Source organism: Anomaloglossus baeobatrachus, chromosome 2 (assembly GCF_048569485.1).
Source record: "Anomaloglossus baeobatrachus isolate aAnoBae1 chromosome 2, aAnoBae1.hap1, whole genome shotgun sequence".
In the NCBI taxonomy this organism is placed as follows: domain Eukaryota; kingdom Metazoa; phylum Chordata; class Amphibia; order Anura; family Aromobatidae; genus Anomaloglossus; species Anomaloglossus baeobatrachus.
In genome coordinates this window covers 290,583,887-290,599,484 of record NC_134354.1, presented here as the reverse complement: position 1 = coordinate 290,599,484, position 15,598 = coordinate 290,583,887, and the positions used below count along the sequence as shown (strand labels likewise).

Sequence of the window (15,598 nt, the reverse complement as noted above, 5' to 3'; positions counted from 1 at the left end):
GAAGCAAGAGCATGCACTTGGTAGTGCTTCGAAAAGGTATGCAGACTAGTCCAAGTGGGAGTCTGACAGACCTGCTGAGCCGTAGCCTGGGCCTGAAAGCCTAAGAGGGACCGACAGCTCTGGTCAAGTGTGCCTTGATCCCCGGCGGGAGACGCACTTGAGTACACTGGTAGGTATCGGAAATGGCCGACCTAAACCAACGAGCCAGGGTCGGCTTAAATGCCGAGAGGCCCTTACGCTGACCAGCGGTCAGCACAAAGGAGAGGTGCACCGCCTAAGAACAGCGGTGCGAGACACATAGATCCGGAGCGTCCGCACCAGATCCAGAGTATGCAACTCCCTTTTAAAGCGATGAACAGGAGCCGGACAAAAGGAAGGCAGGGAAAATGCCCCGGTTAAGGTGGAAGCAGCAACCACCTTAGGGAGAAAGTCCGGAGTCGGACGGAGAACCACCTTGTCTTGATGAAGGGAGGACTCCGAAGAAAGTGCAGCCAAAACAGAGACTCTCTTGAGAGAAGTTATGGCCACTAGAAAGACCACTTTCTGTGAAAGACTAAACAAAGAAACCTCCCTAAGATGCTCAAAGGGGGGTTTCCGGAAGCCGTGAGGTCCGAATTAAGGTCCCAGGGCTCCAAAGGCCGCCGGTAAGGCGGAATGATGTGAGATGCGCCTTGCATGAAGGAGCGCACCTGGACCAGCCGGGCGATACGCCGCTGGCACAACACTGACAGAGCCGAGACCTGTCCCTTAAGTGGAATTGAGGGATAGTCCTAGCTGCAGACCGGACTGTAGAAGGGACAGGAGGGTCGGCAAGGCCAAAAGGCCAAAGGATACTTCCGAGCTCGAGTCATAGTGGAGATGACTTCAGGAGGGATACCAGAAGTCGTCAAGATCCATGACTCAAACGCCACGCCGTCAATCTGAGAGCCGCAGGTTCTGGCGGAAGGACGGACCTCGTGAGAGAAGGTCTGGACAGTCCGGGAGATGCTATGGCATCTCTACGGACAGACGGAGCAGGTCAGGGTACCAAGCTTGCCTGGGTCAGTCTGGAGTAATGAGAATGACCCGACGGCCCTCCTTTCTGATCTTGCGCAGGACTCTGGGCAAGAACTAGAGAGTGAAACACGTAAGACAGACGAAGCTGGGACCAAACTTGAACCAGTGCGTCTGCCGCAAAAACCTGAGGATCGTGGAGCCACGGTTTAACGGCTGAGACAATGTGGGCTGCGGATATGGTGGACTAGGAGTCCTCCGTCCACTGAAGAATGCGATGAACCTCCAACATTGCCAGGCAGCTGAGTGTCCCGCCCTGGAGGTTGATGTAGGCAAACGCTGTAGCGTTGTCTGACTGGACTCGAATGTGCCTGGCCGCCAACAGATGGCGAAAGGCTTAGAGAGCTAGAAACACAGCTCTGATTTCCAGCACGTTGATCCACAGGGCTAATTCGGACAGAGTCCAAGTGCCCTGCGCTCCATGGTGGAGATATACTGCTCCCCAGCCGGATAGACTAGCATCTTGGTGAGGATCACCCGGGACGGAGCCAGGAAGGAGCGTCCCTGAGACAGAGGGGCCGAAGCCACCACTGAAACGAGCCCCTGGTCTGTGGCGAAGCCACCACCCCGTGGAAGGAGGAAGTCCGCTTGTTTCAACAGCGGAAAATATCCAGCCGCAGAGGACGCAGATGGAACTGGGCAAGGGAATCGCTTCCAGTGACACCACCATCTGATCCAGCACCTGTATTAGGTGCCTGATGGAACGACGTCGACCGCCAGCAGAGGGACTGCTGTTTGACGAAGGGCAGCTTCACAAGTGCCGACAGAGTCTCGAATTGCGTCCCTGGGAGTATGAACTTCTGGGACGAAGTCAGAGTGGGCTTGGACAGAATGACAAACCACCCGAATTGGTTAGAGTGGCGAGAGTGAGCGAGGCACTCCGCTAACAGTTTGCACTGGATGAAGCCCAGACTAGAAGGCTGTCCAGGACAAAAGGATCACTGCCAACCCCTAGAGGTGCCGGACCGCAATCACAGCTGCCCCGACCTTGAGAATACTCGAGGGGCCGTGGCTAACCCCAAGGGAAGAGCCACGAATTGGACCACTCTGATTGCAAAACGTAGCCAGCGCTGGTGTGAAACTGCGATTGGCACATGCAGATAGGCATCTCTGATGTCGATGGATGCTAGGGAATCTCCTTGGGTCATTGATTGATCGCAGAGACTCCATGCGAAAATGCCGCACCTGAACATGCTTGAGAAGCTTGAGATCCAGGTCGGAAGGCATCGCCCTCTTCGTACCAGGAATAGATTAGGCAGAAATCTCAGAACCGTTCCCAGTCGGGAACCGGTACAATTACTCCAGTGGCCTGCAAGAATGCCACAGCCTGTGAGAAGGCGGCGGCCTTGGAGCAGGGGGGAGTTGCAGAAAAAATCTGTTCGGCGGGCTGGATAGAATTCTATCCTGTAGCCGTGGGAGATGGTATCTCGCACCCACTGATCGGAGACGTGGTAAAACCATACGTCGCCAAAGTGGGAGAGCCTGCCACCGACCAAGGACGTTGCTGGCGTGGCCAGATAGCCAGGAGGAGGCTGACTTAGTGGCAGCATCTACTGCGGTCTTCTCGTGCGCCATTTGGGTTTACGAGCCTTGGCTGAGCCAGTGGACGAGGCCGAGGGCTTAGAGAACGATCAGATGGAGGAACGAAAAGAACGAAACCTCGACTGATTCCTGCCCTGGACAGGTTTCCTGGTTTAGGTTTGTTGCATGGGAGACCTCTTCCCGCCAAGAGCTTCCTTAATGATTTCATCCGGTTGTTCCCGAATAGTCTGGTCCCAGCAAAAGGGAGCCCAGCAAGGAACTTCTTTAGAAACATCCGCCCTCCACTTCCGAAGCCACAGGAGCTTGCGGATAGCGAGGAAATTAGCCGAGGCCACCGCAGTGCGGTGAGAGTCTCTAGCATGGCAGACATGGCATAGGATGAAAAGACTGAAGTCTGAAAGTTAAGGCAACCATTTCGGGCATAGATTCCCTGTGAGGGAATGCATCTCCTCTAGAGAAGCAGAGATGGCTGTGAAAGCCGCACTGCTGCAAGAGCTGGGGAGAACGAGGCCCCTGCCACCTCCATACAGATTTGGCCAGAAGGACAACCTGGCGGACAGCAAAGCCGTAAGTGAGGAGCCATTAGCCACTGATACAACGGTCCGGGCTGCTAAACACCGGAGGGACCACCTTTGGTGAATGAGCCCACTCCTTGACCACCTCTGGTGGAAAGGGAAAACTGCCATCAGAACCACGCTTTGGGAAGCGTCTGCCAGAGCAGACCCTGGGCTTGGTCACAGTGGCCTGAAAACTGGAGTAGTTAAGGAACACACTCCCTGTTCTCTTAGGCAAGGTAAACTGGCGGATTGAGGTCCAGTACAGAATTAATGTACAGTGGGATCCCTAGAGAGGTGCCGTCAGCCACTGATACAACTATCCGGGCTGAAATACTAGACACCGGAGGGACCACCCTTGGTGAATGAGCCCACTCCTTGAACACCTGTGGTGGAAGGGGGAAACAGTCACCAGAACCACGCTGTGGGAGCGTCTGTCAGGACAGGCTCTGGGCTTGGTTCAGTGGGCTGAAAACTGGAGTGGTTAAGGAACACACTCCTTGTTCTCCTTAAGGTATACTGATGCCTTCCAGCCAGAGGGGGATACTCCCCTGATACAGGCGGATTGAGGTCCAGTACAAATATAATGGACGCAATCAAATCATTAGCATCTGCATCACCCTTGGACAGATCAATGGTACATTAAGTAGCGTCCGAACCCCCAGTAAAGACAACCTCCTCGTCCAGTGAGTCAGCTCGTGAATCAGAGCTGCAGGACGGGGAAGGACAGGGGACCCTGCGTCTCCATTTTAGGAGGACGGGGACTGAGACCAGATGAAGAGTCCTCTGAGAGCTTTGCTGAGCGAGCCGTAGCAGCAGAAGCGCCCTGAGAAGGGGGCTAATGCATGCTCAGCACCACCGGAGCAGCTGGAGGGATCACTGATGAGCCTGAAGGCTGAGGGACCACTGTGTTTATGTGCTCAGTACAGGCAGTACGAGTCTACATGCAGTGCCTATTAAGAACAGCCTTGCAGCCTTGCTCTGATGTGAGACATGCTGCAGAAGTGGGGGCTCTGTGAGGGAATGCATCTCCAGAATGACCCCCAACAGAGTATATAAACAGAGGATATAAGCAGCTGCACAACTGGAGGTTGTGGCTTGCCAGACCGTTTAACATACATTTCTGTGCCCTCCAGTCCCCCAGCCCAGGCCCCCATTTGTCACAATGTGGTATCTCTGCGCCTATGCAGACATTGAGAACGCTGAGAAAATGTCGACCGGAGCGAGGAGAGGGGGCGGGGCCTACTCTGAGAGCGGGCAAATGAGGTATACAGGGGAGGGAATCCTTCCTCAGTGAGGAGACTCCGTTCCCTGTGCTGCACAGCCGCTGGGATAACATATTAGTTATTAGCATAACTAATATGCAGGGGCAGTGAAACCGAAACTAGGCCTCAGGCGAAGCCGGGGCCTAGATTTAAACATGCGGCCAGCGTGCAGGCACCATCGGCGCGGTTCTCCAGTGAAAACTGGAGAACCGGCCGGAAATGTTACCACAGTCATAAAACACACTCCCCCCAATAAATAAAGTACAAGGGACCCCTGGAACGACCACTTTCTGTGGTAAAAACGTCTCAATACTTAGCTTTGAGACGCAGGGCCATGTCCCTGGGGGGGGGTTAAACGCTCCGTCCGGCAGAATCCTGAACAGGGCTGCGGATGGAGACCGGTCTCCTGCAAAGCAGTGAGAACCGTGAGGGCTCCCACTTCAAGCCAGAGCCCCAGGGGATGGTGAAGGAGCGCGGCATGTGAAGGCTCCAGCCTTGTAGAATCAACCTTAACAGCACCGCCGACACAGTGGGGTGAGAAGGGACATGCCGGGAGTCCAGATTGGACCCGCTTTTCTTCCAAATCTTTGAAATCCAAAAAATCAAAAATCAGAGAATGCATGTGTGTGTGTGACCTCCTGAACACAAAGCATTGAAACTGGCTAGGACTGGCTACCAGGGGGTGTATATGCTAGGAGGGAGGAGCTACACGTTTGAGTGTAGTACTTTGTGTGTCCTCCGGAGGCAGAAGCTATACACCCATGGTCTGGGTCTCCCATAAGGAACGATGAAGAAATCATACACATATATCATACATATATACATACACACACACACTATATATATATTATATATATATATATATATATATATATACACACACACATATACACACACACACACACACACAGTACATACATACACATTAACTCCAAGTAGGATGGGAAAATTGCATCATAACCATAGAAAAATGTTATTTAAATAGTACATGTGAGTTAAATAAAATGCGCAGTGCAGATAAATACGTACATTATGTAAACAAATTTGTGAATCATCAACATTGTATATCAAGCTGCAAAAACAAATGCGCACTCCACATATCTCACTTAGCCTGCAAAAATCAGACAAAAGCTGCCTGTAATGTGAAAACCATCCACAAGGTTTCAGCAAATCCTATAGTACTCATCAAACACCACTATAACAAATTAATTTGTTCAGAGCTAAACTGCTGGAATGAGTAAGGACGCAAATATAAATCAGTATAGCAGAAACCTACTTGGTTAATCACAATACTTTATGTGGTCCTGGATCAGTCATGGATCCTGAGGAAGCAGGCGGAAACGTACGTCGGGGTGGAGGGATTTAGGACCACAAAGCATTACGATTAAACAAATAGGTTTATGCTATACTGATTTATATTTACGTCTTTACTCATTCCAGCAGTTTAGCAATGAACAAATACATTTTTTTATAGTGGAGTTTGATGAGTACTATAGGATTTGCTGCCACCTTGTGGATGGCTTCCACATTACAGGCACCTTTTGTTTGTCATTTGCAGGCTAAGGAGATATGTGAAGTGCACATTTTCTTTGCAGCTTGATATACACTGTTGAGGATTCATTAGTTTACATAATGTACGTATTTATCTCAACTGTGCACTTTATTTAACCCTAGAACGCATACCTGGGGCCTCGCAGGCCTGCTATGTTACTTGTTTTCTATGGTAGATTTCTATGGTTGCACGTTCTAGGGTTAACTTACATTTTCTATCAGCATTACTACTAAAAAAAAAAAAAAAAAAAATCTATGATCATGATTAGAGCTGGGCAGACTCGCAGAAAACTAGGACAGACGGGTCCCTGCTAAATGTAAATAAAAACAAAACCCAGATCCGGTCCAGAATTTGGTACCCATATAAGTCTATGGTAACAGAATCCGGAGACTAAAAATGTTGGTAGAAGGAGATAAGGGGGTCGGAGCATGCGGTATATTTACAGAAGATCCGTCATGGCAGCAAGCTGCTTCCAGGTCATGCTTTCCCTTCCAAAGCCGACAATTAAACCTCATTGAATATACACTGAATTCCTCACCCACCGGCACGTGTAATTGGTTGCACTTAGACGCACCCCCACCCCGAGTGTCAGCTGACTGCAACCAATCACAGGCGCCAGGACAGCCGGTGGGCAGAGAAAGCAGTGCAAATGTCTTGCAATGCATCACCCGGCAACTGCACACTGACAGGAGCAGGTCAGCTGCATATAGCTCTATGCAGATGCACGCTCGTGTCCAGGGAGTGTGCAGCTGCCAGGTGATGCGATGGGAGACTCGTGTGAGTCATACAGTTCTTGTGAGTGCACCGTAAGGCTGGAGTCACTTTCGTGAGTCTTGCATCGCATCACAGCCTGACGCTTTCCAGTCACAAGCGTGCAGCTGCATAGAACTACATGCAGCCAACCCGCTCTTGTCAGGAGAGAGTGTGCGGCCGTGCTGGGTGACGCGATGTGAGACTTGTGCAAGTCCCTCGCAAGTGAGACTCTGGCCTAAAAGACATAAAATAATTAAAAAAAAAAAAAACCCGCATGTGTGTCTTTTTTCTTTTTTTAATTATTTCAAATAAATAATTTAAAAATAAAAAAAATATGATATGCAGTCACATTTTGATATCCAGCCAAGATAAAGCTGACAGCTGGGGCTGTATTCTCAGGCCTAAAAATATCAGCCTCCAGCTGCCCGGAATTGTTGCATCCATTAGATGTGACAATCCCTGAGCTTTACCTTGCTCTCCCGATTGCCCTGGTGCGGTGGCAATCGGGGTAATAATGAGTTAATGGCAGCCCACAGCAGCCATTAAGTCCTCGATTAGTAATGGCAGCGTCTATGACACCCCATTACTAATCTGTAAGTGACAGTAAATAAGCACGGACACCGAAAAAATCCTTTATTTGGAATAAAATACAAAAAGAAGGGAATTTTGTTTACTTACCGTAAATTCCTTTTCTTCTAGCTCCAATTGGGAGACCCAGACAATTGGGTGTATAGCTTCTGCCTCCGGAGGCCACACAAAGTATTACACTTAAAAGTGTAAAGCCCCTCCCCTTCTGCCTATACACCCCCCGTGCATCACGGGTTCCTCAGTTTTAGTGCAAAAGCAAGAAGGAGAAAAGCAAATAAATTGGTTTAAAGTAACTTCAATCCGAAGAAATTTCGGAGAACTGAAACCATTCAACATGAACAACATGTGTACACGAAAAAAACAACAGCCCGAAGGGAACAGGGCGGGTGCTGGGTCTCCCAATTGGAGCTAGAAGAAAAGGAATTTACGGTAAGTAAACAAAATTCCCTTCTTCTTTGTCACTCCATTGGGAGACCCAGACAATTGGGACGTCCAAAAGCTGTCCCTGGGTGGGTAAAATAATACCTCGTAATAGAGCCGTAAAACGGCCCGTTCCTACAGGTGGGCAACCGCCGCCTGAAGGACTCGTCTACCTAGGCTGGCATCCGCCGAAGCATAGGTATGCACCTGATAGTGTTTGGTGAAAGTGTGCAGGCTCGACCAGGTAGCCGCCTGGCACACCTGCTGAGCCGTAGCCTGGTGCCGTAAAGCCCAGGACGCACCCACGGCTCTGGTAGAATGGGCCTTTAGTCCTGAGGGAACCGGAAGTCCAGAAGAACGGTAGGCTTCGAGTATTGGTTCCTTGATCCACCGAGCCAGGGTGGATTTGGAAGCCTGTGACCCCTTACGCTGACCAGCGATAAGGACAAAGAGTGCCTCCGAGCGGCGCAGGGGCGCCGTACGGGAAATGTAGATTCTGAGCGCTCTCACCAGATCTAACAAATGCAAATCCCTTTCACATTGATGAACTGGATGAGGACAAAAAGAAGGTAAGGAGATATCCTGATTGAGAGGAGAGGTGGATACCACCTTAGGAAGGAATTCCGGAACCGGGCGCAGCACCACCTTGTCCTGGTGAAACACCAGGAAAGGAGCCTTGCATGACAACGCTGCTAGCTCAGACACTCTCCGAAGTGATGTGACTGCTACTAGGAAGACCACCTTCTGCGAAAGGCGAGAAAGAGAAATATCCTTTAAAGGCTCAAAAGGTGCCTTCTGAAGGGCCATCAGAACCCTGTTCAGATCCCAGGGTTCTAACGGCCGCCTGTAAGGAGGGACAATGTGACAAACCCCCTGCAGGAACGTGCGTACCTGAGAAAGCCTGGCAAGACGCTTCTGAAAGAACACAGAGAGCGCTGAGACTTGTCCCTTAAGGGAGCCGAGCGACAAACCTTTTTCCAATCCTGATTGAAGAAAGGAAAGAAAAGTGGGCAATGCAAATGGCCAGGGAGAAAATCCCTGATCAGAGCACAAAGATAGGAATATCTTCCACGTCCTGTGGTAGATCTTGGCAGACGTTGGTTTCCTGGCCTGTCTCATAGTGGCAATGACCTCTTGAGATAACCCTGAAGACGCTAGGATCCAGGACTCAATGGCCACACAGTCAGGTTGAGGGCCGCAGAATTCAGATGGAAAAACGGCCCTTGAGACAGCAAGTCTGGACGGTCTGGTAGTGCCCACGGTTGGCCCACCGTGAGATGCCACAGATCCGGGTACCACGACCTCCTCGGCCAGTCTGGAGCGACGAGAATGGCGCGGCGGCAGTCTGACCTGATCTTGCGTAACACTCTGGGCAACAGTGCCAGAGGTGGAAACACATAAGGGAGTTGAAACTGCGACCAATCCTGAACTAAGGCGTCTGCCGCCAGAGCTCTGTGATCGTGAGATCGTGCCATGAATGCCGTGACCTTGTTGTTGTGCCGGGACGCCATTAGGTCGACGTCCGGCATCCCCCAGCGGCAACAGATCTCCTGAAACACGTCCGGGTGAAGGGACCATTCCCCTGCGTCCATACCCTGGCGACTGAGAAAGTCTGCTTCCCAGTTTTCTACGCCCGGGATGTGAACTGCGGATATGGTGGAGGCCGTGGCTTCCACCCACATCAAAATCCGCCGGACTTCCTGGAAGGCTTGCCGACTGCGTGTTCCGCCTTGGTGGTTGATGTAAGCCACCGCTGTGGAGTTGTCCGACTGAATTCGGATCTGCTTGCCTTCCAGCCACTGCTGGAACGCTTTTAGGGCAAGATACACTGCCCTGATCTCCAGAACATTGATCTGAAGGGAGGACTCCTGCTGAGTCCACGTACCCTGAGCCCTGTGGTGGAGAAAGACTGCTCCCCACCCTGACAGACTCGCGTCCGTCGTGACCACTGCCCAGGATGGGGGTAGGAAGGATTTCCCCTTCGACAATGAAGTGGGAAGAAGCCACCACCGAAGGGAAGCTTTGGCTGCCTGAGAGAGGGAGACGTTCCTGTCGAGGGACGTCGACTTCCTGTCCCATTTGCGTAGGATGTCCCATTGAAGAGGACGCAGGTGAAACTGCGCGAAAGGGACTGCCTCCATTGCTGCCCCCATCTTCCCTAGGAAGTGCATGAGGCGCCTCAAGGGGTGTGACTGACCTTGAAGGAGAGATTGCAACCCTGTCTGCAGTGACCGCTGTTTGTTCAGCGGGAGCATTACCATCGCTGAGAGGGTATGAAACTCCATGCCAAGATATGTCAGCGATTGGGCCGGTGTCAGATTTGACTTTGGAAAATTGATGATCCACCCGAAACTCTGGAGAGTCTCCAGAGTAGCGTTGAGGCGGTGTTGGCATGCCTCTTGAGAGGGTGCCTTGACCAGCAGATCGTCTAAGTAAGGGATCACCGAGTGACCCTGAGAGTGGAGGACCGCAACTACTGTAGCCATGACCTTGGTGAAAACCCGTGGGGCGGTCGCCAGGCCGAACGGCAGTGCCGCGAACTGAAGGTGTTCGTCTCCTATGGCGAAGCGCAGGAAGCGCTGATGCTCTGGAGCAATCGGTACGTGGAGATAAGCATCTTTGATATCGATCGATGCAAGGAAGTCTCCTTGGGACATTGAGGCGATGACGGAGCGGAGGGATTCCATCCGGAACCGCCTGGTCTTTACGTGTTTGTTGAGCAGTTTTAGGTCCAGGACAGGACGGAAAGACCCGTCCTTCTTTGGAACCACAAACAGGTTGGAGTAAAAACCGTGACCCTGTTGCTGAAGAGGAACCGGGACCACCACTCCTTCCGCCTTCAGAGTGCCCACCGCCTGCAGAAGAGCATCGGCTCGCTCGGGAGGCGGAGATGTTCTGAAGAATCGAGTCGGAGGACAAGAGCTGAACTCTATCTTGTAACCGTGAGACAGAATGTCTCTCACCCAACGGTCTTTTACCTGTGGCAGCCAGGTGTCGCAAAAGCGGGAGAGCCTGCCACCGACCGAGGATGCGGTGTGAGGAGGCCGAAAGTCATGAGGAAGCCGCCTTGGTAGCGGCACCTCCGGCGGTCTTTTTAGGACGTGACTTAGACCGCCATGAATCGGAGTTCCTCCGATCCTTCTGAGGCCTTTTGGACGAGGAGAATTGGGACCTGCCCGCGCCCCGAAAGGACCGAAACCTCGACTGTCCCCTCCTCTGTTGGGGTATGTTTGGTTTGGCCTGGGGTAAGGATGTATCCTTTCCCTTGGATTGTTTGATGATTTCATCCAATCGCTCACCAAACAAACGGTCGCCAGAAAATGGCAAACTGGTTAAGCACTTTTTGGAAGCCGAATCTGCCTTCCATTCCCGTAGCCACAAGGCCCTGCGTATTGCCACCGAATTGTCGGATGCAACCGCCGTACGGCTCGCAGAGTCCAGGACAGCATTAATAGCGTAGGACGCAAATGCCGACGTCTGAGAGGTTATGGACGCCACTTGCGGCGCAGACGTACGTGTGATTGCGTCAATTTGCGCTTGACCCGCTGAGATAGCTTGGAGTGCCCATACGGCTGCGAATGCTGGAGCAAAAGACGCGCCGATAGCTTCATAGATGGATTTCAACCAGAGCTCCATCTGTCTGTCAGTGGCATCCTTGAGTGAAGCCCCATCTTCCACTGTAACTATGGATCTAGCCGCCAGTCTGGAGATTGGAGGATCCACCTTGGGACACTGAGTCCAGCCCTTGACCACGTCAGGGGGGAAGGGATAACGTGTATCCTTAAGGCGCTTGGAAAAACGCTTATCTGGACAAGCTCGGTGTTTCTGGACTGCCTCTCTGAAGTCAGAGTGGTCCAGAAACATACTCGTTGTACGCTTGGGAAACCTGAAACGGAATTTCTCCTGCTGAGAAGCTGACTCCTCCACTGGAGGAGCTGAGGGAGAAATATCCAACATTTGATTGATGGACGCGATAAGATCATTCACTATGGCGTCCCCATCAGGAGTATCAAGGTTGAGAGCGGCCTCAGGATCAGAATCCTGATCAGCTACCTCCGCTTCATCATACAGAGAGTCCTCCCGCTGAGACCCTGAACAATGTGATGATGTCGAGGGAATTTCCCAGCGAGCTCGCTTAGGCGGTCTGGGGCTGCGGTCCGTGTCAGAGACCTCACCCTGGGATCTATGAGACACCCCGGGAGGACATTGTTGCTCCAACTGAGGGGGACCAGGGTGCAATGATTCCACAGTGCCCATGGTCTGAGATACCGGTCTGGACTGCAAGGCTTCTAATATCTTAGCCATAGTCTCAGAAAGTCTATCAGTAAAAACTGCAAACTCCGTCCCCGTCACCTGGACAGTGTTAGCAGGTGGTTCCCCCTGGGCCACCCTTAGCAGAGGCTCCGGCTGAGTAAGTGCCACAGGGGCCGAGCATTGCACACAATGAGGGTCAGTGGAACCTGCCGGTAGTATAGCCGTACATGCGGCGCAGGCAGCATAGTAAGCCTGTGCTTTGGCACCCTTGCTTTTTGTGGACGACATGCTGTTGTCTCCTCTGAGCAATCCAGGAGGGTATATAGCCAAAAATCAACCGTGCACCATACAGTGTAAAGTATAGCCTATAAGCATATAATCTATATGTACACTTCTGCACTAGTGGGGCCAGCACCTCAGGTGCTGCTTACCGCCCGCTCAAAGCGGTTGTGTGATCACCAGAATCCCTGCCTGGGTCTCCCAGAGCTTGTCTCCCCTCTCCAGCGTCAGAAGAGCTGACAGGAATGGCTGCCGGCGTCCTGAGGAGAGGAGGGGGCCGTGGGCGTGCCCTAGAAAGTGCGGGAATCTGGTGCCCCACTGTGCACAGTGAGGGGGGTGGAGTATGCAAAGCACGTTCCAGCCCTCAGCGCTGACGTCCTGTACAGCGTCTCGCCCTTCCCCTGACTGGCAGGCCTGGGGGCGGGAAAAGAGTGAGACTAGGACGCAAAAGCCGGGGACTAAAGTTATAAGCGCGGCCGGCGTATAAGCGCGGTCGGCGCGGTAGTCCCCGGCGTACTAACACTCCCAGGCGCGCTGCAGTGTGAAATGGCAGCGCGCGGTCAGCGCGGTAGTCCCCAGTAAACTAACACACCCAGCCACGCTGCAGTGTGTGATGGCACAAGCGCGGTCAGCGCTGCGGTCCCCGGCGCACTAACACACCCAGCAATGCTGGAGTGTTTCTGTGCGCGGTCCCCACGGGGACACAGAGTACCTCAAAGTAGCAGGGCTTTGTCCCTGACGATACTCGGCTCCTTGTCCAGCAGAGTCCCCAGGGGCTGTGGATGGAGCACGGTCTCAGTGCCTGGAGACCGATTAGGATCCCACTTCACCCAGAGCCCTAAAGGGATGGGGAAGGAAAACAGCATGTGGGCTCCAGCCTCCGTACCCGCAATGGATACCTCAACCTTAACAACACCGCCGACAAGAGTGGGGTGAGAAGGGAGCATGCTGGGGGCCCTGTTATGGGCCCTCTTTTCTTCCATCCGACATAGTCAGCAGCTGCTGCTGACTAAGCTGTGGAGCTATGCGTGAATGTCTGCCTCCTTCGCACAAAGCATGAAAACTGAGGAACCCGTGATGCACGGGGGGTGTATAGGCAGAAGGGGAGGGGCTTTACACTTTTAAGTGTAATACTTTGTGTGGCCTCCGGAGGCAGAAGCTATACACCCAATTGTCTGGGTCTCCCAATGGAGCGACAAAGAAACACCCTCTTTCACCACTATTAACCCCAACTCATCCCTGCAGGTACGACGTAATCCACACGAGGTCCCAAAATTATTCCAGCTCTGCTACATCTCTGTCACAGCGAGTGCCAGAGCATGACCACTCGCTGTGAGCTCCAGAGAATAAATGAGCCGCGATGACTGATTTCAGTCAGACGCAGTCACACAGGCTTGGGGCATGTCTGAAAACAACCAATCACAGAGGCAAGGCCGACCGGCCGGTGGGGAAAGCAAAGCTGAGTGCACATAGACGAGCAATGATGAGCGGAGGCCGCAGGAGCAGCGTACAGCTGCGTGGGAGCAGTTTACAGCTGCGACGGAGCCTCGGTAAGTATGAAACGCTCGCTTCATTCTTATTTTCTTAATTTTTAAGTTTTTTTAAACTTCTCAAGTGCCAGATCTAGATCAAACAGCCGGAATCCCGAACTTGGCGGATCCGGACTTTACAGTTCGGGATTGTCTATCCTATTGGTTCCCTCATTTTTCTAATGAATAATTTTTCTTAGAATAATAAGCAATAAGGAAAATTTTGCCTGTCTGACGCAGCCCTAATAAGGAGAGAAAAAAAAAATGAAAAAGCAATACATAATTAAATGAACGCACCTTTTTTACTTCCTGAGGTTTTCAGAGCATCAATAACTTCAGAAGCCCAGTTATCATAGGACTCTGCCCGAAATTTAACAGCATTCATCATGGGATATAAATCATCCAGGGTATAACGATATCTGTTACAGCAGAAAGAAATCAGCTATAAAGTCATAGCATTACAAAACTAGTGTGTTGTATTGTAACAAAGCCATCATAGAATTATCTCCATACTAATACGGATATGAAACATAGAAACCTAACTTCAAAGCTGACAAAACGGGGACTTGCTTATTATTTGATTACTTTACATCTATGCATTGTAAATCACGGAATAAAACTTGGTTACCCAATAACTAGACATTACCAAAAACAATACAAGAGTCAACAATTAGTAGCGGGTAAATTAACAAGACGCCCCCAGCCAGCACAGGTTTACTGCATAGTTGTAACAAATATCAAGAGGTGGGTATATGGGTCTTACCCCAGCTTATACTTGTAGGTAGGGCATGAGCACAGAGCGTCCACATGGTGCAGACAGACAAGAACTCCGGGGCTACAGGGGCAATATACTGCAGATGTGAAGCAGGTAGTTTTACACTTCACACATTGCCGTTCATCATCAGCTACTATTTCAAGATTGATCTTTTCAGATTCCACAACCCCCTAGAGAAAATAAGTTTAGGATGGTCATTCCTTTGGTTACTACATAATCGAATGTGCCTCTGTATAAAACCATGTATTAGTAAGGCTAGGTAGCTTACTTTTTTTTTTGCACAACAGCCATAAACCGTCAAATACACTGACCACTCTTCGACCAGAGACAGATAAAAGTTACCAGCCATACACATGTATTCAGAACTATGCTTTGATTTCACACAGGAAAGGGATCAGAAGGATTCACTCTTAAAATGCAGCCAAATCAAAAGCTCCCCTCACAAGAGGGATCTGGGGACTCGTACACTGTGGTGACACACATTACTCTTTTCTCAGCAGATCCTTAGAAAAATGGAATGTGTTTTGTCACTTTGGTCTCAGTTTCCCATTCCTCTTTACTGCACAATTACAGCAAGGAGTCTGAACAGAGACGTGGTGGAGCGTGTCAAGTCACTGCGCTCTGCCATATTCAAGAGTCCCACAGACGTGGACTGGTGGGGCAGCACGCACACAGAATCCGTCATGGGGTCTCCTGTTATAGTCCTCAGTGGAGCTCCCACAACAATCACACATTTATCACAATGACACAAAATTACCAATAAGAATTCTTACCAATTTTCGGACAGTCTCTCTAAGAGCTTTCTCTTCCTCAATCATAATAGCTAGATCTTTCTGCACAGAGGAGGCCAAAACAATGTCCAGGTCTTCTGCTTTACAGGCCATCTTACAGATCATCTCATCATGAGAGAACACACAGTATCGGTTCAAGGCTCTGTAATGTTCCACACACTGGCGCCCAAGAGGAAGCTGGGGACGAAAGCACAAGCTTTTAACGTGGCGCTTCCACAATCCTACTAGTTGTTAGTCAAAGTA

The 15,598-nt window shown here is 51.1% G+C and overlaps 1 protein-coding gene across 1 annotated transcript in view; it reads right to left on the bottom strand.

The window, feature by feature from the left end:
• KDM5B (lysine demethylase 5B) overlaps window positions 1-15,598 on the bottom strand; it is a 153,487-nt gene that overhangs the window by 43,686 nt on the left and 94,203 nt on the right. Inside the window, exons 15-17 of the mRNA XM_075335848.1 lie at window positions 15,338-15,532; window positions 14,553-14,734; window positions 14,087-14,208 (exon numbers count right to left, since the gene is read on the bottom strand). Of these exons, the coding sequence (XP_075191963.1) occupies window positions 14,087-14,208; window positions 14,553-14,734; window positions 15,338-15,532 (499 nt within the window). The remainder of the gene's footprint in view (window positions 1-14,086; window positions 14,209-14,552; window positions 14,735-15,337; window positions 15,533-15,598) is intronic.